This window comes from Felis catus, chromosome A2 (genome assembly GCF_018350175.1).
Source record: "Felis catus isolate Fca126 chromosome A2, F.catus_Fca126_mat1.0, whole genome shotgun sequence".
Lineage (NCBI taxonomy): Eukaryota > Metazoa > Chordata > Mammalia > Carnivora > Felidae > Felis > Felis catus.
In genome coordinates this window covers 21,851,578-21,873,274 of record NC_058369.1, presented here as the reverse complement: position 1 = coordinate 21,873,274, position 21,697 = coordinate 21,851,578, and the positions used below count along the sequence as shown (strand labels likewise).

Here is a 21,697-nt window from a genome sequence, read left to right as displayed (position 1 = left end):
GTGACAGATGTTAGCTGGACTGTTGTGGTAATCATTTTGCAATGTATACAAATAACAAATTAGTATACCATACACTTGAAACTAATACAATGCTATGTGTCAACTATACCTCAATAAAGTAATAATTTTTTAAGAGAAAAAAAATCACTTAAGTTTCAGGTGTGTCTTTGAATTTTATTCCAAGGGCTTGCATTATCTATTCAAAAAATACATATATTTTTTAAATTAGGGCACAGATTTTTAATTATTTTATTGAAAGTAGGTGGGAGTAAGACTCATTCTCAATGATGAAGAAAGGTAGCCATGGTGTATAGGAAGGGAGCCCTGGGGGAAGGCAGGAGTCTCTGGATTCTAATACCAGATGCCCCCAGACTAGTGTGGAACTGAGCCAGTGATTTCTCCATCCAGCTTCAATTAAATCACCCGCCAAATGAGGATGATCACACCTTCCCTAGCTCACCATTAGACTGTAAAATGAAAGGGAGCCCTTGCCTTTCTTCTCTGGTGAACTCCTACTCACCCTGGAGCACTAATGCAAACATCATCTCCTCCATGAAGCCTTCCTAGACTCTCCTGACCAGATGGAGTGAAATCCTCTGGGTTTCAAGAGCAACATCTCTAGCCTGGTCCCAGTTTCCTTACATTGTCCTACTTGTTTCTCCCGGAGCCAGGAAGTTGTCTTAAACAGTCTTTAAAGCTCCCGAGGGGCTACCGGTGAAAAGGGAAAGGGTTAACATTAGGCAGAGGGAGAGAAAGGACCTTCAGGGAGGCAGACTGCAGCTACAAGTGGGAGGCTGAAGAAAAGGCCAGGTTTGGAAGGAAAAAAAAAAGGATGAAGGTATTCCAGACCTACCTGGGCTAGGTGCCATGCCTGCAGTCTCACAAACTTTCTGATAAGGTCCCAATAAGAAGTCAGGGACAAAATTCTTCAGCAGCTACCCAGCCGGGATACATCTCACTCTTTAGAGCGTTATACTTTCCCTCAAACTATCGCTTCGCTGTTTCCACAAGATTCATTCGACTCCGTGAGACAAAGACCAGCGTCTCTCCAACCCTCCTGTGACACCAGCTCACACCTAAAAGTTCCGGATACTTAAGGAACAGTGAATGACTGACACGCTTCCTGTCTGCCTTTGCACATGCTTCTCACGTGATACTGCAAAGAATGTAAGACATGAAGTCTCTTCCCATTCACAAATGTAAAATCATAAATATAAATATTACAGGGCTTTTTTTTTTAAGTTTATTTATTTTGAGTACGAGTGTGAGTGGGGTAAGGGGGGGAGAAAGAGAGAGAGGAGGGGGGGGAGGGGGAGAGAGAGAGAGAGAGAGAGAGAGAGAGAGAGTGAGTGCGTCCCAAGCAGGCTCCATGCTGTCAGCCCAGGGCCCCACCGCCGTTTCAGGAAACATGAGATCATGACCTGAGCTGAAATCAAGAGTCGAGGCTTAACTGAGCCACCCATGCACCCCGGGGTTTTTTTGTTGTTGTTTTTTTTTTTTCCTTTCAAAAATTCAATTCCATTGGGGTATCTGTTCAATGTAAGGAAAAAAAAATTTTTAAACAAGTTGAGTGGTGTGAACAGAGCTCCGTATAGTCTCCGTTGTTTTACTCTTTAGCTAGTACCTGGCTCTTCAAAATGTGTTAAAATGCCCAACAGATGTTTGCTAAAATAATGTATTATCTTTATCTTTTTAAAGCTTTAATCGATATAGGACAAACCCAGGCCTTCGTGCTCTCCTCCCAAGACCGGATGGAAGGAGTTACATGAGACCAAGACGAGGAAAATAGGCAAAAGTGAATTGCACAAGTCATTCCTGTGTAGTTACAGGAGGCTTAGTTTGGCTTTTCTCAGAATTTTCCTACCGAAAAACACCAAATTGCTGGCGATAGTGATCCAGTGAGATCCGAGACCTGGGGCGACTTTCAGGGTACCCGCCCTCCCTGCTCCCAGCTTCTCGGTGCTTTCCCCCCACGACCTGTGGAGTGCCGCACAGGCACAGCCGGCTTTTCGTTCCGCGGCCCGGCCTGCGCGTCCTCAAGCGCAGGCTGCCCCCGCGTCGGCCTGCTGCCTCGTCCGGCAGGACCCCATAGAAAGCTCGAGGGCAGCCTCGATCCCGCCGACAGGACATTTTAACCCGAGTACAGGATGCGCCTGCGCCCCCGCCGGCAAGCTCGGCCGCCAAAGACACGCCGGACCCTAGGAGCCCGACGATCCCGGAACCCGGCGCCCGGGCCGTGGACACAGCGGAGCATAATAGCTGTTGTACCGCCCCGCCGCGAGGCCCGAAGGAGAAGCGGAAGTTGAGGGTGCTGACGCAGCTGGGGGAACCTTGCCTGGATGGCACCATCCTGCCCGCGACTCCGCCCCCGCTGGAGGGGCTCGGCTCCGGAATTCAAGATGGAGTCGCTGAGCCGAGCTGGGCAGGAGATGAGCCTTGCGGCCCTGAAGCAGCACGACCCCTACATCACCAGCATCGCAGACCTCACGGGCCAGGTCGCTCTGTACACCTTCTGCCCCAAGGCCAACCAGTGGGTGAGTGCGGCCAGGCCGCTGAGGTCGCCCGCCCGGCCACCGCCTCTTAAAGGGACCGCGCGGACTGTCCTGGGTTGGGGACGATTCCGGAGGCCAGGGCGGCAGAGGAGAGGCCAGGGACTGGAGAAGAGACAGGCCGGTCCCTGAAAGGTGTCAGGGGCTTCGAGGATTGGGAGAGAGGAGCGAGAGAAGTAGGCCCAAGACGTCCCGAGGGAAAAGCCGATAGAGGGGAGGATTGCAGGAGGATCAGTCCCATGGGGTCGGGTCCGGGGACATGGGCGATCTGCCTTCTTTGCAGATGTGTTGGAGGATGAGAACGGTGGGGTCAGAAAGATACCTGAAAGATTGCGTTTGAAGCTGTGAGGGTTATTAGGTAAAGTACATATACATAATCTATAAACACCCGTGCTCTCCCCCAACAAGCACGTAAATAAGAGCCCCCTTCATAGAGGTCATTTGGATTTAAAGCTTGAAATCCAATTAGTTTCAATTCTTGGAAGGGAGGTGGTGGGGATAAATCCGGCTTTTATCTAACTGCACTCTGTTTCCAGAGTTTTGGAAAAGATTTCAAGGCACTTAGGAAAAGGGCTTCCATGTTAATTGGATTCCCTTGAAACCTTTGGAAAAAAGACCCTGTAAATGTGTTTCGTTCCAGCTGTGCTGCTGGTGATGTCACCTCTGAATGCTCCCTTCAGACTAAGTACTTTTTGGCTTTTTTTGCACGGGAGGGTGTCTGAAAAGTTACATTCAATCTGTTCTCTGACTTGTGAACCCCTGTTTAAAAGTAATGTAATTTCCAGTTTTTAGTAATTGACCCTCAGTAATTTGCTCATTCAGCTTTAGGCTTTACATTTGTCAAATAATCTGTAAATGTTTGTTGGATTGAGTTCATAAATGACTAATGTTCACATTTCAGTAAGAAATGAAATGCTTATACTAACAAAGCTCTGAAATATTATTGTAATATATTCTTTGAGGTATAAAACAGAAACATAGGTTATATTTAATCAATAATTTTGTAAGAATGATTTGACATTTATAAACACTTAATTCAGATGAAGAAAGTGTTCAGAATCCTCTTGCTTTACTTTATCTTCTTTCCTTTACCTCCTGGAAGAGAAGGAGATATGGAAAGTCAAAAAGAACAAAATTATAGAATTTTTTTTTTTAGTGTAGCTGTTTTAGACATTGCCTTAGTTTGAATTGTTCTGAATCATTTTACTTTATTTGGTCTGCATATAAATTTGTGAGCTGTGAATTGCAGACAAATGGTGAAGACTTGGGGGCAGGAACTTATGACTAACAAGCTTTTATTTCTAGTTTTTCACGGATTTTCAGTGTTGTGGAATTTTAATTGTGGAGTCCTGCTTTACATATGAAATGCAAGCCATAATCTGAATTGAAAAATAAGCTGCCGTTATTCATTCATTTGGATAATGGCACATAGAACATAAGCAAAACTTTTTCTTTGTTATTTTACAATGAGTTGTAACTTCTCACAAACTATGTTGCTTCAATGAACCAAAGATAAAATTAAAACTATCATCAATGTTTTGGGGCACCTGTTAAGCGTCCAGTGGTTTCAGTTCAGGTCATGATCTTGTGGTCTATGAGTTTGAGCCCCGAGTCAGGCTCTGTGCTGACAGCTCAGAGCCTGGAGCCTGCTTCCGATTCTGTCTGTCTGTCTGTCTCTCTCTCTCTCTCTCTCTCTCAAAAATAAATAAACATTAAAAATTTTTTTTTAATTTTAAAAAGAAAAATGTTGCAGATAATAGACATGTTGCTGTATTGAACATTGTGTATACATTAGTATGCATTAATAGCATAGAAAGGATAAGAAAGAAACTGGTAACAGTAGTTTGTGGAGTAAAAGAGTTACTTGACCTGTTCCAAAGTGAGTAATTTTAAAATAAATAAGCTCATTTTAAACATGAATTATTTCTTCTCCATTAGGACCATTTGGGGTTGAAGTATGGGGGAAAAAAACTAATTGACTCATTGTCTATTATAGGAGAAGACTGATATAGAAGGGACCTTATTTGTATATCGAAGGTAAGCTTTTTAAAAAAATGATACATGTCTATTTTTAATCTAATGGTGAATAGTGTCCTATAAAGTTCAGCGTTGTTGTACATTTGTCTTTGGAACCTTCCTGCTTGTCCCTATTCATCCATTTGTAGCTGTGAGATTCTAACGAAGTTATGTCCCTTCTTTGAGCCTTCCTATGATTCAGAGCTAGTAATGTGTAATTTTAGCTTGAGAGTCATTTAGAAAGCCTGGATTACTCAGTTGCACACTTTATATTTTCAACTTTTCTGAGAGGTCATTATGTAAAACAGGATTGGTTTACAAACTACAGCTTTTGTTTTATTAGGCAACTTTTGTGTCCTAACTGTAACTGACAGGAAAGGATAGTCATGAGTCCTTATTTTTCTGGATCTCCCTTAGGTCTTACTCTGACTGGGGCAGGTTCTTTCCCATGGTTTCTAAAGCAGAGGGATTCAGCAGGAATTATTGCTGACATCTGGTCCTCCCCACCTTTTTGTATTAGCAGTTATCTTTTAAGGATTGCCTTTCTCCATTGATGGTAATTAACAAGAATTTGTCAAATATTCTCTAAATTCTGGTGTATGGCTTTGAGATCTTGTCCAAATACACTGCTTTTTTTTTCCTTTGTATGTAAGTGCTTTGATATTACATATTAACTATAGCAGCTCTTTAGTCTTTGCCACTTTGTTCCCTGCCCTTCATCTTTCTCCTTTAAAAAAAAAAAAAAAAAAAAAGCCTTTATCCTTCACCTACTTCATTATTCTTTATTACCTATGTAAATCTCTAGAAACTCATTGTAGTTAGAGCCTTGGTATCTATGATATTTGGAAAGTACTTTCCTGGCCTTACTGTTACAGAATAGTACAGGTCCACTGTTTGTAGAAAATATGAAGTTTAGTATATAATAAATGATTTGGTTTCATAATATTCATAGAGGCTTACACAGTGTTGATCCTAACAAAAGGAAACCAATGAAACTATTTGGGAAATGTGAGAATATTTTATGTGCCTTGGATTAAGATCTGCCACAGTGTCAGAATATCACTTTGCAGAGACCTTAGTCTAGAAGAAGCCTGGATTTGGAGTCAGAAAACCTAAAGCTGAATTCTAGTCACATTATTTGTGTGACTTTGGACAAAAGCCTTAATCATTCTGAGTTTATTTCCTAATCTGTAGAGTAGTATTCTAAAATCTCTCCCATGTACACAGAGAAATGAATGAGAAACTGTGAAATGTTGTATACATGTGAGGAGTGTCTAAAGGGTCATGTACTGACTCACCCTGATAGGAGAACCAAGGACATTTGTTATTATAGGATTCGATGCATTTTCTGTCTAACTCAGGAGAACTGTGGAAAGACCTGTTTGGTGTAAGAAACAATCATGATTGTTACGGTTGACAGTCTATACTACAACCAAGTCTGTACCGTATTTAAAATAAGTGATATTTTTGTTGAGCGAATGTTTATTAAACATCTACTGGCTATCTATCTTGGGATACAACTGCAAAAAAACAAGACAAGAACCCTATTTGTGTGGAGTTTACATTCTAGTGGAGAAAGACAGTAAATATAAAAAATAATAAGTGGTATGGGAAAAAAGAGGTGGGCTGGAGGTATTGAACTTGGGAGCAGGCTGGGAACCTGAGAAAGAGTAGTTCTTAGGTAAGTGTCACTGAGAAAGTGGTATTTGAGGAGAAGCTTGCAGGGGGTGAGATAACTAGATTCGGGACAAGTGTTCCAGGCAAGGGTCTTTAGGTAGAAGTGCTCTCCTGTAGGGAAAGTGAAGAGCTCGGTGTGGCTGGAGCAAGAGAACAAGGGAAGAGGCAGAGGAGAGGAAGGCAAGGAGGACACATACCAGCCAAGGCCCTGGTGGCCTTAGCAAGGCCATCGGCCTTCAGTCTGAGGGACTAAGCCCTTGGAAACTTCTGAGAAGAGGAGGGATATGATCTGTCTTAAATTTTTTTTTTTACAATTTTAAGTGCTAACAATGTTGTGTAATGCAATAATGTAGTTATTCTTTGAAATGGAAATAAAGAAGTAGATAACATTTCTGTGAATTAAACAGTGACTACAGGGTTGTTTGGTTTTTTTTGTTGTTGTTGTTGTTTTTTGTCAAATCTAAGGTCAGCCTCACCTTACCATGGTTTTACCATTGTGAATCGACTGAATATGCACAATCTGGTTGAACCAGTGAATAAAGATTTGGAATTTCAGCTCCATGAACCATTTCTTCTGTATAGAAATGCAAGCTGTAAGTATATCTGTCTTATTATGGTTCATATGTTTACAATTAAAATTGAGTGACTTTAGTTTCTATCACACTATTTTTGGATTTGCAAGTTAATAATAAAAAACATAATCTATGCTCTTATGGTTATAAATGAGTCTCTTAGTAAGATCAAGCCTTTTAAATTGAGCTTCTAAAATTGAAACAGTATACACTTTTGTATACAGTAACATTTATATTGTTTTAGTTAAATAAACTATTCCATATAATAGCATTACATTATATTCCTATTGTTTGTTTTATGAAAGTAAGTTTCACCCTTTGTTTTGGTTGTGACATTCAATTATTGGCTGTCCATGCCCCTGAACAACAGAAATAGAACTTAGTTTGAGAGATACAGGATGGGGACTGATACTGATATTTCTGTCCCTAAAGCAAGTACTATCTTTTGCCCTGGGAGTGTTATTTTTCAGTCTGTTTATTGAGTGTCTGCTGGGTCCAAATTCTGGGCCACGAGCTGTTGTACTCGCTGTTAATGATACAGTAACCTACGTACGGCAGGAAAGCAGTTAAGTCAGCTGTGACTCAGATGCAAGTGGCAGCTACTCAGTTGTAGAGCGACTTCTAGAGACCTTTCAGGCATTTTACAGACTCCTCAGAATGGTTGCATACAGTCCACAAAGCTCTTTCAAGAAGTAAGATACTAAAAAGTAACCTCAATTCCTGTATTTCAGTATGGGTGTTGAAGATACGAGTGTTTGAGGGCAGAAGAAAGGCAGTTTGTTTGGCACTGAGTGTAGGTAGATCAGACCTGGTTGTGGTAGCAGAGCGACTGTCACTATCATCCAAGGAGATTGCCAGAGAGATGTTACTTCTCACTTAAAAAGGACAAGTTACTCTTTGGATTTCACTTGACTGGGCGGTAACTAGTATTGAAGGAATGTCTTCAGTGTAAAATAGAAGTAGCTCTGGAAATTAGGCAGCTTTTAATTCCCTGAGTGAGAAAGGATGTTCTTTCAGAGACAGAAGCCCCAAACTCTTCTCCACAGCTCACTTTATGTATCTGAGTGAAATAGAGTCTCTTGATTTTGCAGTGAACTATTTGTCCAGAAAGTTCCTCTCTGAGATTTAATTTCTGGGGACATACTGGAACTAATGTTAACAGCAGAATTACTTCAGATGGCAGCTTTCTTTGTGCTGAACTTTCTATTAAAGGGAAGATTCTGCAGCGAAACACAGATCCAGTTTTGTGTGTGTGTGTGTGTTTTTTTTTTTTTTTTTTAAGGGAAATTGGCTTAATTCTGCTCCTTACTACCTGGAAACTTAATCTAGCTATTGCTTCTAACAAAAGTTTGAAAGTAGTCTGGAAAATTATCAGAGACCCATGGATTTCATAACTATTTAGCATAAGCCTAATGTGAATCATAGTATTTCTTTCACAAGCAAAGGTTCCTGTGGAGTTGAAAGTGCAACATAGCACAAATAGAATTAAATCACGATTAACCAGAATTTCACTAGTCAGAGCCTCGGTTATCTGGAAAGGTAGATCAGACTTTTTTTGTGCACATCTAGCAGATACCTGGAGTACAGCCTGACGTCACCATAAAAATGTGCTGTAACTTTAACCCCACTATAGTATCCTAGATTAATTTGTTGTGATGGTAAGAATTTAAATCGTCAGGAGTGTTTATTACGTTAATTAGAATATTCTCAAGCAGAAAGGTACACTAATGCATTTTATTCTAGAAAGATTTTCAACAAGAAGTTGAAACAAAGGTTTCCTTAGTTGAACAGAAAACTCACTTAACCGAAGTTGTCCAATTCCCCAGTTAGTTGAGGCACTGAATTATTTTCTAAGGGCTGTATGGTTTCTGGTATTGCTAATTAGAAATGCGAGAGCACATCAGCTTGTTTTCAGACTAGAGAAAGGCCTGAAAAGGTCAAGTACAACACTGTGGGTGTATTAGAAACAGTCTACAAGAGGAGCTCGGGGAAGGTATTTAAAGGAACAGCTGTATCAGGGAGAAGTGACAAGGCAGGGTGAAGTGATTCTGGGAGTGTGATGGCCTCTCTTGGGTCTATGTTTTGTCTACCTAGTCTCAAATGTGGAAAATAGTCTTGTCAAGGCTGCAAGCTATTGAGTTGTTAAGGGATTTGTTCTTTAAACAAAAAGTTAATTAGTGTCTGATTGTGTATACAGGTAATTATACCTGATTCTGTGGCTGCTCTTCTGTCATTGTCTTGTGGGAAATATCACTAAAACACTGACCCGTTTCACTCGTTATACCTTCAGATCCAGCTTCTTTCACTCATGTCCGTTTTTGGAGTTACTAGAAAACTGTGCTCTCATTTTTCCCAGTTCTAAATAAATTGTGTTGTTTTATTTTATTTTTTAGTTTTGATTTATACAACACCCCACCCCCACCCCCACAAGGAAAAGGTAAAATCTTGCAGAGAAAATGCCTACACTAGCCAAGGGCTTAGGTTGGTGATTCTGTTGAATATTCTGGAAGTAGTATATTCTATACTCATCAAAGGGCCTTTTGGCAGTCATGAGACCCCTATGAGGCTGTGACGAGGGTTGGGAAGACTGCAGATTCTGTAATTGATTAAGCAAAGGTGTAGTTCCTAACACCTTATTTCTGACTTATAGTGAGGAGACAAGAGTCCCAGAGAAGTTAAGAAACTTGCTCAAGAGTCACAAGTTTGTAAGTGACATAGGCAGAATTCAGGTCATCAAAGCCCGTGTTCTTTCTGGATGGCTGCAACAATAAAATTACTTAACTTCATCAATCCACGTTCTAGAGCAAGGCTGTCAACTAGAACTCTAATAATGGGAATAATGGAAATGCTCTGTATCGGTCCTATCCCATAGAGCAGCCACGAGCTACCTGTGACTACTGTTGAGCATTCAAAGTGTGGCTGGTGCTACCAAGACATTTTCTTTTCCATTTTAGTTTATTTAATTTAACCAGTTTGCATGTAAGTAATCATATGTGGCTAGCGGCTACCATAATGGACAGAAGAGATGTAAAGCATGAACCCATGCTCCAAACACACCCTTTTGTTGTGCCATGTCTGAATTTGGATTAGATTTTTATGCCTCTCATTTAGTCATTCTTTTTTAAAATTTATAAGTGATTCCTAGATACAAAGGCTGCAGAAGATATCCCTGAGGGTGGCTTTGCCATGGTAACACTCTTTTGGCATGAAATTTAATTTTCGGAAAAGAATTCTATTCTAGGCTTTGCCATTTTCGGGCTGTAACCTTGAATAAATCATGTAAACCACTGATCTGACCTGCTTATCTTAAAAGAGCATCATATACATGAAGGTATTTTGTCAGGCACTTATAAATATAAAATATTATAGACTGTGTCTCCATCTTGGACCCAAGCCAAGTGATCTTTTTAAAAAGTGGAAGAGTTGTAAGGGATTTTAATATTATCCAGGTTCTCTTATAACCCAGGCCCGTAGTGTCCTTCTTCACATCCCTTCTAACTAGCACCAGGACAAGCTGGAGACTCTGTTTGTCTTTACAGGTATTATTTTCGGATGTTATAGGGGCCATTACCAGACAGCCTGAGGTATGATAAGTTGAAAATCTATACATGTTAAAAATGAGAAATATTAGAACGTACAAATTTGTTAACGCTCTCAACAGAAGCAGTTCTGGTTAGTGGGTCACAGTGTTCATTTTGATCAGTATACTGGAACGCAAAGCACCCTCCTGTCTAAAACTTGGGATTGAGGTAGGTGTTTTATTTGTGGACACCTCTTCCTAAAAAACACTAATGATAGTTTTTTTTTTTTTTAGTTTTTTTTAATGTTTATATATTTTTGAGAAAGAGAATGACAGAGTGTGAGCAGGGGAGGGACAAAGAGAGAGACACAGAATCCAAAGCAGGCTCCAGGCTCTGAGCTGTCAGCACAGAGCCCGATGCGGGGCTCGAACTCAAAGTGTAAGATCATGACCTGAACCGAAGTCAGACGCTTAACCGACTGAGCCACCCAGATGCCCCCAAAACATTGATGATAGTTTTAATTTTATTTTTGATTGGTTGAAGAAACAGTTTTTTTGCTGTGTAAATATGCGTTACTACTGATCTGCTGATCTTCTGTTCTCATTTGTAAAGAGAATCCATGTTACCAACTGTATTAATAAAACCATTCTTTGGAGACTCTGAACTTCCAGGAGTTCCATGGCAGAGGCACATCAAAGTAAATCTCCTTCAACTCCTGTCCAGCAGTAGTATCATGACAGAAAACCTTCCTCCTACAAACATTTAGAATTGCTGTATAAAATATTAAATGCATAGCTTAGGCAAAAAGAGAATAGGGGACATTTCAGTGGCCAGCATCAGAGTGAGAGCTGAGGGCTGAAGTGAGGAGCTTATAAACTGACACTGGCTGCCAGCTGTTAGAGCTTCTTATGTATGGAGCTCTCCTTCAGTAAGGACCCCATTACAGTGACACGGGGCCAGGAGACAAGGCCATGAACTCTCACAGGTGGAGAGGTGGAGCTGAGACACCTTTATATACATACAGCCAGGTCCCCTAATGCGCTACATATTAATGAATCAGAAAGATAGCCCACCAACCAAAGAGGAGGACAAGGCAAGTTTATCTATCTCAGTAGGGGCGGTGGTTAGAGAGAAAATGTCTCCCCCTGAAAATTGTGGCCATGAGCCTTCTCTCATACAGGATTTGGGGTTCAGGTTATACCATTCATTTGGTATAATTTCTTACCCAGGCCAAAAACTGACAACAATTGATCCTCAGCTGGTGAGTACCCTAGGACACCTGGTAAAAGCAAATGCAAAATTCTTCTAGAGGGACAACCAGATTGCCCCGGGGAGCTCATTGATAAGCCTCCTGGTCTAAAATTACTAACAAGGAGTAATTATCTACAAGGAGATAATTCACAAGGAGTGTGAATTATCTACAGGGAGATAATTCACAATCAGTGAAAGGTAGAACACAACAAACAGGATTAGCCAAACCTTCCCAGGAAGTTTAGTTAATGAAATGATCAGAGACGTTAATGGATGTAAATGTCACATGTATAAAATAAAGTGACAGGTAGCTTTGAAAAATAACCAAGTCGAATTCCTAGAACTTAAAATTTTAATTATTGAAATAAACTCTGCCTGGACTCAGCAGTTAATTTGTAACAACAGAAAAGAGAATTGAAGAATAGAAAAGGACATCTGAGGGAATTCTCCAGAATTCATCCAAAAAATGAAAAGAAATGGAAAATGGGACCAAGAGCATAGGCTTGGAAAGTCTAGCATGTAACAGAGAAGAATTTCAGAATGTAAAATAGGTTTAAGAGAGACAGTATTTGAAGAGATTACAACTAAGAATTTTCTAGAATCCTTGAAAGACATGAACCTCAGATTTAGGCAGTAAAATAAGGCACCAAGCATAGTAAGCAGAAATACACAAAAAGAAGCAACCAAAGGCTACTTGAGACTAATTACTTACAAAGAGCACCAGTTAGACTGACAGCATATTTAGTTGCAGCTCCTGAGTTCGGAAGACAAAGGAATAATGTTTTCAGAGTACTGAGGAAAAAACAACCCACACTTCAGTAGTTCAGGAGAACAAAATAAAGACATTTTTTCAACAAAAATGGAACTTTTGCCTCCAGCAGCCCCTTTCTGAAGGTGCTTCTAAAGCAGTGCTGCCTGGTACAATAGCCACTAGCCGCATATGGCTGTTGAGCGCTTGAAATGCTCCTAGTGCAACTGAATTCTGAATTGTATTTAATTTGGTTCAGAAATAAAATTGAGTACAGAAGTAAGAAATGAAGTTTACAAACTATAATGAGCAAAGAAAAGGAGGTGAGCCAAAGTAAGCATGGACTGTATAAAACAGTGAAATAACTGACGTGAGCAGAGGTGCTAAACAGGTGAAGCAGGATGCTGGGGAGGCTCAGTCGGTTAATACCCGACTCCTAACTTTTGGCTCAGGTCATGATCTTGCAGTCATGAGATCAAGCCCACCTTGGGCTCTGCGCAGACAGCAGGAAGCCTACTTGGGATTCTCTCCTCTGTCTCATTCTGTCCCTCCCCTGCTTGCGTGTTTTCTCTCTCTCTCTCTCTCTCAAAATAAATATTTTTTTAAAAGGTGAAGCAAAAATACTAGACACTAATAGCTTAAGGTAAAAGCTCTTCAAAACCTAAAGCATCCCACGAATAGATAAATTGATTAACCATAGACTTAAATCAAGCTGTTTGTGTTCAAATGATTCAGGGTAACCACTGCAAAACAAACAGGATGTCTTTTAAACCAGTGCAAACCAGGATGGGGAAAGAAGTGAATGAACACCACGGGAAATAGAGAGCCCAACATAAAATGACATAAATAAATCAGTAACTAGAACAAAATGTTAAGTGAACTAAACTTGCCAGTTCAAAAAGATTGTAGGACAGGATGAAGATACAGAATTTGTGAGTAAGGCTGTTTTCAAAAAACTTAAAACTCAAAACCTGGAAAGGTTGAAAGTAAGGGGATGGAATGCAATCTATCAGGCAACTGTTAACCGAACAGAGCTGCTGCAGCTGTGCTAATCATACCTGATAGACTCCAGGTGAAAAACATCAGGGGCTAAAGTTGCCACATAATGAGAAGAGGAATGAATTACCTAGAAGATAAAACTACCCCATATGGGATATCCCATACGTATACCTAGTATATGCCAGAAATACATATCAAATGTTAAAAATCCATAATCATAGGGGGAGATTTTAACAGGCCACCTCAGTAATTGACAGATAAAGCAGATGGTTGTGAGTTACTGAAACAGTACAGTTAAACTTGATCTACCAGGCATATAAAGAACCCTGCCTGCTTCCAGCAATTCGAGAATTTGCATTTTTTTCAAATACATATTAGAATTTTATAAAAATAACCATATGTAGGCCACCCAGCCCAAGAAGTTACGAAAAAAGAGAAATCTGGGTTAAGTTGGAGGAAAATACAGATGAGTAGCAATTAACTGCAGAACAAAGAAATTTCACTAGAAGGATAGAACGAAATCAACAGCAAAAACTCTCCCCCATAACCTGATTGATCCAACAACAACAAAAAGAGTGGGGATGGGGACAGATCGGGCAATATTAGGAATAATCAATATATTTTTTACATATTGCAACTAAATGTAGGGAACACTTGTTTTAAAAAAAACAAGAAATCACTATGAAAAACTTTCTGCCTATATGTTTAAGACTTAGATTGTATGGTTTCTTAGAAGAAGCATAGTATAACAAAACTTATTCAGGAATAAAGAGATCTGAATACACTCAGAAACAATAAAATGTTGGGTCAGTAGTTTAAAATCTTTCCCATCACATCTAAATAAAATGCTAAGAAGAATGTCGTATTCAGTAAGTGGTACGAGGACAGTTACTCTCCATTTAGAGACTGGCCTCTGAAAAAGCAGATACAGGATCTGTACATTTCTGATCTTCTCACAGGACACTTATCTCGACAGTCCACTCTTCTACAGTGAAGAGATCATGATTCTATTACCCACTATTCCTTCAGCAAGCATTTGGCAAGCCCCTGCTACACGCAACTTAGCTTACTACTCTGTTTCTTCTAGAAAACGCTTTCCCTAAGACCAGTGTCAGGAGTCCTTTGATTTCCACTTCCATGGAAATTTAATTTTGGAATGCCCCAAGACTATTTTCTGTAAACAGGGTTCTGAGCAATTTTTTTTTAATCCAAAATTTGGTATTATATGAATCAACAAAAAAGTAAAAGCAAAATTGGTTTTTCTCTTTGTTACAGCAAGACAGTCTCCATCGTAACTTGGTTCATTGAAAACATTAAAGTAAAGGTTTGTGGTCCCAATAAGCTCTATAAAGTCAATTCTGGCATTCAGTGATTTCCTTTTGCAAAAACTATTTCGGTATTGTCTTTTACTCTGTTTTTAAACAAACAAGCTGATTATTTAACTCAGACGTACACCTTAATACAGTGATACTTAATGAACATCTGTCATTTACCAGGCACTTTACCAAGCGCTATATATACCATTTCGATTAAACCTATGAGGTACTTTTAAAGAATTTTAGTTATTTTTTTAATCCTTAGGTTCTGTTGCATTTTCTTAGAAAAATTATAAGCAAGAAGTTATTAAATTGTGTTAGAACTCTACCTTTCTGAAAGGGTCAGGATTCTTAATGAAATATGTTACTATATCAATCCCAGTGCTATGACTATTACTCCTAAAACAGCTCTGTTAATTAATGGTAAAACTTAATGATTTAAAATCTGTGATTAGAAATATCAGCTATAAATTTTAATGATTAGGCTAGTACTAGTGAAAATCTGATCCACCAGAGACTGCGGAGGAATTTACATGTTTAGGGTTTTTTCTTGGTCATTTTTAGCAGCAACACTGATCCATTAATTAGAAGACATACACAGTCTAGATTTTGTCTTCTCAGACCTAACTTTATTCCTTCCTTAGACCAATGTATTATGGTGGTTTTAGCAAAAAAAAAAAAAAAAGACTACTTTACTTTATGTGTATGTTAGACTTTGCATTTTTTTTTACTGAAAGATAAACAAGGACAGTTATTCACATTTCCTGCATCCAACACCTCAGGGCATGGATCTCCCACTGAATGACACTTTTCATTTTTTTAAATGTTTTCTATAATCCAAAAGCACTTTTGGAAAAATGAGCAAAGTATGTTGCCCTGTAACCTGCGTAACGACAACAAATCACTGTAACAAGCAAGTGAAAATAAAAACGTTATTGCTATTGAATATTTTTAAGAACTTACCTCCAAAAGTCTGTGAGAAGTACCTCTTTGTTTCCGCTTCACTTACAACTTTTCCTTTATATCGGGCATCAGTCTCTTGATAGAGAGCATTTTTAATTAAAATTAGATCACTAGAAAAGGCAGGGAGATTCATTTCCATAGTGTTGAAAATACAGCTGCCAAATGGAAAGTTTTAGTAGAAGAAACACTGTAATGTGTACTTTTTTTTTTTTTTTTTTTTTTTGTCTCTGCTTGCCCTTTCTCAGTTCAAGGGCAAGACTCAGAACAGTAGAGATGGTAGGTGGCTCCTGGCATTTGCACAGATCTTCAGACTCCAAGCACAGTGCAGGAAATGTCCTTGCAAGAGAAGTTTACAATTTGTCAGGTCAAAAAATGTGACTTCTACCTCCAGACTGAAAGAGGAATTTATAAACAATTCTAAAAGCTCCACAGTCCATTCCCTGTGATCTTTGAATGCAGCACAGTGCTTCTCGAGCAGCCTGAAGAAAGGCAGGCGGTGTTCGCCATCTGCAGCAGCAGTGCTGTGGTTGGTGTGATTCCGTAATCAGTGGAGGAGAAAGGACCTGTGGCAAGTGCATTAATCTGGCCTTCTGGACAAAGATAAGGAAAGAGGCTTGCTGTTGCCACGTTAGTAGATTGAGGAGGTAGAAACACCATGAAAACATAGAGTGTAACTGAGACCCCAAGGCTGACCTGGTGACACTGTCAGGTCAGACATTCCAAAGGTCTCTGTTGCTCTCTCTGTTGCAGCCACTGTTTGGTGTTCTAATAGAGCCTGTAGTGTTCCAGTGGAGTCTCTAGTAGGGCCTCTGCCAAGTACCTTCTGGTTAACTTTGTAAGTCCGTGAACATTTCAGAATTTCCAAAGCAGATTCATTTAGTGTATCTCACTAAGTACTGGCTTTTTTCCCTCCTAAAGTAGAGTTGTCAGGTAAAATGCAATTTTATCTTTGTTTTTTATTGTGGTATTACCATAATTATAAATATTTTAAAAGTTAACCATGCATGCACCATTTATCTCTTTTAGATAATTAATAGTTTCTCTTCTGAGAACTCGCAAAGAAAAGCAAAAATTACTTATAGCTAAGTGGCAGAAATGTGTTCTTTATATGTATGTATACAGGTTTTCACCTCTTGTTTACAAAGTGAAGTTCACTGTGGAGGTAAAAATTGAAACAGGGGTGCCTGGGTGGCTCAGTCGGTTGGGCGTCTGACTTCAGGTCGGTCAGGTCATGATCTCACAGCTCGTGATCTCTCTAGCCCTGCCTTGGGCTCTCTGCTGACAGCTCAGAGCCTGGAGCTTTGAATTCTGTGGCTCCCTCGCTCTCTGCCCCTCCCCTGGTCGTGCTGTCTTTCTTTCTCTCTCTCTCTCTCCCTCCCTCCATCTCTCTCTCTCTCTCTCTCTCTCTCTCTCTCTCTCTCAAAAGTTAAAAAAAAATTTTTTGAAGCAGAGTAACCACTAGAAGATTTGAAGCCACTCTGGAGTAGGCAGAATAAACCTCAAGACTGAGGTTCAGTCCCCTGGAGGGTCCAGGCAGATCTGAGCTACTTACAAAGTCACTACTTCCAGGGATGCTCGGCACTTTTTTTTTTTTTAAACAGAAAGGCATGGGATAAGCATTTGCTACCATTTAAAAATGACATTTTACACAGACACCTGGATTTCTACCTTTCCTTCTTATGACAAAGTGGCTGTATGGCCATACAGCACCTGCATCCCTGTAAGCACTGATAGTCAGGAACTCTGGGTAGGGCATGCCCCCCACAGCCTCACTGATCCCACCACAGCCTCACGGATCCCACCACACCCTGTGTCTCTTAGACTATCATGGGCATTTGCCTTACAACCCTGGTTTGGATGCTCTGTTAGTAAATCGGCAGAAAAATACATATATAGCAGAGAAGTTAGGGAAAGGAGAGAAAAGAAGTTCCCTCTTTTCTCACCTACTATTTGAACTGTTTCCCAAAGCCCTAAATGTGGATTTTTGGGAGCACAGAAAAGAGGAACTCAGCTCCTTGGAGGCCAGGGACCATGCTTCCCAACCTTTGTTGTCCCTTCTGATACATAAAAGTGATCATTTCTGTGTGGGACACTGGGGTGAATAGACCACTAGGGGTCGGACAGGTCCAACATTTGGCATACCCATAATCACTTGCAGCGACCCACCCCCACCCCCAGGGGAAGCTCTGCCTTGGGAGCAGCAAGTACTGTGTGGCAGGAAACTCTTAACAGCAGGCGTCAGACCCTGGTGTGACTCCCAGTTTTGTTTTATTTACTTAGAGCTGCCATTATTTAAGAATAGGAAGTCTGTAACTGGAAACAATCAGTTGTAATATTCTTTGGGTTTATTTTCTTAGTTTCCCAAAAAAGTTAGTGGTCATTTCATGTATCTGAATCCCATACTAAGATTACAGTGTTTAAAGGGACTATGGAAGTGATATTGCCAGTAAATGGTTTCAGGATTGATTTAATTTAGAGAGGGGCACTAAATGTGAAAATACTAAACCAAAGAGTGTGCAGAATAACATTTTAAAATTTCCTGACCTATGTCTTTAATCAGTGTTCACTAAATAGACACTGCAATTTTTTTTTTATCATTTATTTGTTTTTGAGAGATAGAGACAGAGCGTGAGCAGGGGAGGAGCAGAGAGAGAGAGGGAGACACAGATCTGAAGCAGGCTCCAGGCTCTGAGCTGTCAGCACAGAGCCCGACTTGGGGCTCGAACTCCCAGACCGCGAGATTATGACCTGAGCTGAAGTCAAGACACTTAACCAACTGAGCCACCTAGGTGCCCCTAGACACTGCAATTTAAATTTTTTTTTTAATTTTTAAAAAGTGTATTCATTTATTATTTCTGAGAGAGAGAGAGAGAGAGAGAGAGAGAGAGTGCACACGGACAGAGGAGGGGCAGAGAGAGAGAGGGAGACACGGAATCCAAAGACACAGAATCCGAAGCAGGCTCCAGGCTCTGAGCTGTCAGCACAGAGCCCACATGGGGCTCAAACTCACGAACCACAAGATCCCACCTGAGCCAAAGTCCGACGCTCAACCGAGCCACCTAGGCACCCCTGCAATTTAAATTTTAGAAAGTATAGGGGCGCCTGGGTGGCGCAGTCGGTTAAGCGTCCGACTTCAGCCAGGTCATGATCTCGCGGTCCGTGAGTTTGAGCCCCGCGTTGGGCTCTGGGCTGATGGCTCAGAGCCTGGAGCCTGTTTCCGATTCTGTGTCTCCCTCTCTCTCTGCCCCTCCCCCGTTCATGCTCTGTCTCTCTCTGTCCCAAAAATAAATAAACGTTAAAAAAAAATAAATTTTAGAAAGTATACTCTCTCTTCTATGTTTGTGTTCATTGGTGTTTTAAGATGTGTGTTCTTTGGCCATAACAGGTAAGCTGCTGAGGTAACTGAATCCCATTTACCAGCTGCATGTATGGATTCATAGCATTTTCCTGCCTGCCTGTTTGCCGCCTACCACAGTTCCTGTCAGAATCCTAGGCCAGCCAGGCTGCGGCCCCACACCCTTTTTCCTGTGTTCTACTTTCCACCTCGGAGCCTTTCTCTTCTCTCTTTCCTTTAATGTCGATGTGGAGCCACCAGGCTAGGCTTATTGTCCTAAAGGAAATGATCTTTCAAGGCAGGGGCATTTGCTGTTTCACTAGCCGGGGCAGGCTACTGTTTACATAATCTATTCCATTCTTACATTTATAATCAGAAGGATCTTCCTTATGTTTAGAGTAGATGTTTTTGGCCATATTCAAAACACATTTTCTTGTTTTTCCTTCCTGTGTAGAGGATCTTTGTCAGTATCATCTTTAGAAATTTTATAACTCTTAACACCATTGCCAAAAAGCTTTTATCAAACCCCTTTTGTGTTTGGCACCATACTGAGAAAATCTCCAACCTCCTCAGATCCTTTTAGAAAGTAGGTCAGATCTAAATAATAAATGAATCAAAAAGACAGCATGTACACGAGAGTGATTCCCAGCTCTGTTCTTGTGACATTTCACAGCATCTCAAGAAGTCTCAAGGGATTTTACAAAGCCTCCAAATTAATTTGGATTCTCTTGATCTTATACATGCCGTATACCATTCCAGATGAGAAGCAGAATGAGATGTAACATCAAATCATAACGGGCTGCTGGATCTGCAAACTGCGCTCTCTGGGAAAATGGAAAACTCTTGCTCCTCAGCCTTTTCAGATTTCTCAATATTGGGGCACCTGGTGGTTCAGTCGATTAAGCATCTGACTTCAGCTCAGGTCATGATCCCGCGGTTCGTGAGTTCGAGCCCCGCGTCGGGCTCTGTGCTGACAGCTCAGAGCCTGGAGCCTGCTTCGGATTCTGTGTCTTCCTCTCTCTCTGCCCCGCCCCTACTCGCTCGCTCCCTGTCTCTCAAAAATAAACATTAAAAAAAATCTTTAAAATTTCTCAGTATTAAGTAATCTAATGGCTTTAATCTTTTGTCTTGTTTTTCATGATTTTAAAAGAAAGATGCTGTCATTTAAAAAGCAAAGGAAACACTTAATTTTCGATATTCTTTTCTGCATTTTGATGTTTTTCATGGAAGTACAACTTAAAAGTGATTAAATATCCTACCACACTCCCTAACTCTTTGGTGACTTGCCTGTACTGCATGACTTACTTGGGATAGCTGTTAACAGCTGCAAATATGGTGGGGGGTCCAATAGATAGATAGTTCGCTTTTGTCTTGAGAAAAGCCACTTATAAATCAGGATGCCATCATTATTTGCCACAGCAAAATAATACTATATTGTCAAATCCTTAAATTGCTGTGGTTAATCAAGGAAAATTTTGTCGGGATGTTTCAGCAAATGAATTGTTCACGGTATGTGTTGGGCCTTGGAGTGGAAGTTCTCTTGAGAGAAGAATACTTGGCTTTGGCTTGGAGACAGGTCCTCCGTGATCTGAGCTATCTGGTAACTTGTCTGTCTTTACTCACCGGTGACAGTGACAGGCTCAGGGGCAGCTCTCAGGGCTTTCTTGCCAGTTGCATGCACTGTGCATTTGATATGTTGGCAGACAGAGCTGATTCTTGGATGCGTGTCTGAACCTCTACAGGTCCACTTTTGGCAGAATCGAGTGTGACTCTTATCCCGTACCCATTAAGCTATCGTTATGGCTTCCTTATCTTTATTTCTTCTGCAAACATGCCTTTGAAAGTGTTTGGGTCTCTTTTGGCAGTTTACTTGATAATGTACAAGAGTGGAAGGCGTGTGTCTTATTTCTAAATTCTAGAGTATTTCTTTAAGGGAAGAAGAGAGGATATAAGTAAAGTTTTGTCAACGTAAGTTGATAGTTCTGCTGGGTTTATTTTGATTATCCATATGGAATTCTTTCTTAAGAGTTGGGCTTTCAACCCCCTATGAAAACATTATTAAATGCCCCTGTTCAGCCCAAAGAATGTTCTGAGCCTAATGTATTGCATATCACAAACTTTCTGATCAGTCTAAGTTACATGGGTGTGTCCATCAGAGGGAAACTGGAATCTTGTATTTGGACTCTTGTGTTTTGTGTGTTCTTTAGCCAAGGTTGGAAGAGGCATATTTAAAGAAAGATAGTTGCATGTACTTGCCATATATGGAGTCTTTTCAAAGCCCAATCTGATTACTCTATGTAGGAGCAATCCTTAGCCGCGAGGAATAGGAACATAACCAAAGATACTGCGGAAGATACTGCTTATATCTTGTCTGTAACAGAGCTTCCTCTGTGTTCCTTGTCAAAGGGATGTCAAAGCTAAATTTAATCTGTTTACTTACATGTAAAATATTCCAAGATTACTTGTTATTCATTAGACATTGATTCTGCTTGAAGCGTTGGTGGTGTTTTATAGTTCTGTGAACAGAAGAGGGGCTGTGAACCTGGATTCCAAACATGGAAAACTCTTCACATCAGGCTGCATGAAGGCTCAGAAAACAAAAGCCAACCTGGTAGTGTGGTAGTTAGTGTGCACAGTCACCTGCAGGACACATAGCCAGACGTGGAGCCCAACAGTCAAGGACGGTTTTAGTGAAATTGAAGGGTTTCTCTACCAGAGAACAGGTTAGGAAAAAAATTCACGTTGATGATT

At 40.5% G+C, this 21,697-nt stretch overlaps 2 protein-coding genes across 7 annotated transcripts in view; one reads left to right on the top strand and one right to left on the bottom strand.

Moving 5' to 3' along the window:
- Window positions 1–16,818, bottom strand: part of CACNA1D (calcium voltage-gated channel subunit alpha1 D) — a 429,655-nt gene extending 412,837 nt beyond the window's left edge. For 3 of the 5 annotated variants that reach the window (XM_045051405.1, XM_045051417.1, XM_045051474.1), the window contains exon 1: window positions 15,613–16,817. In XM_045051405.1, the coding sequence (XP_044907340.1) occupies window positions 15,613–15,751 (139 nt within the window). In that variant the 5' untranslated portion in view covers window positions 15,752–16,817. Of the gene's footprint in view, window positions 1–15,612 lie in introns of all 5 variants that reach the window. The other 2 variants (XM_045051390.1, XM_045051433.1) reach the window with 2 other exon arrangements.
- The window catches only part of DCP1A (decapping mRNA 1A), a 58,316-nt gene continuing 38,922 nt past the window's right edge, over window positions 2,304–21,697 (top strand). The window contains exons 1-3 of one of the 2 annotated variants that reach the window (XM_003982326.6): window positions 2,304–2,534; window positions 4,546–4,586; window positions 6,708–6,835. In XM_003982326.6, the coding sequence (XP_003982375.3) occupies window positions 2,340–2,534; window positions 4,546–4,586; window positions 6,708–6,835 (364 nt within the window). In that variant the 5' untranslated portion in view covers window positions 2,304–2,339. Of the gene's footprint in view, window positions 2,535–4,545; window positions 4,587–6,707; window positions 6,836–21,697 lie in introns of those variants that run through there. The other variant, XM_045051518.1, reaches the window with a different exon arrangement.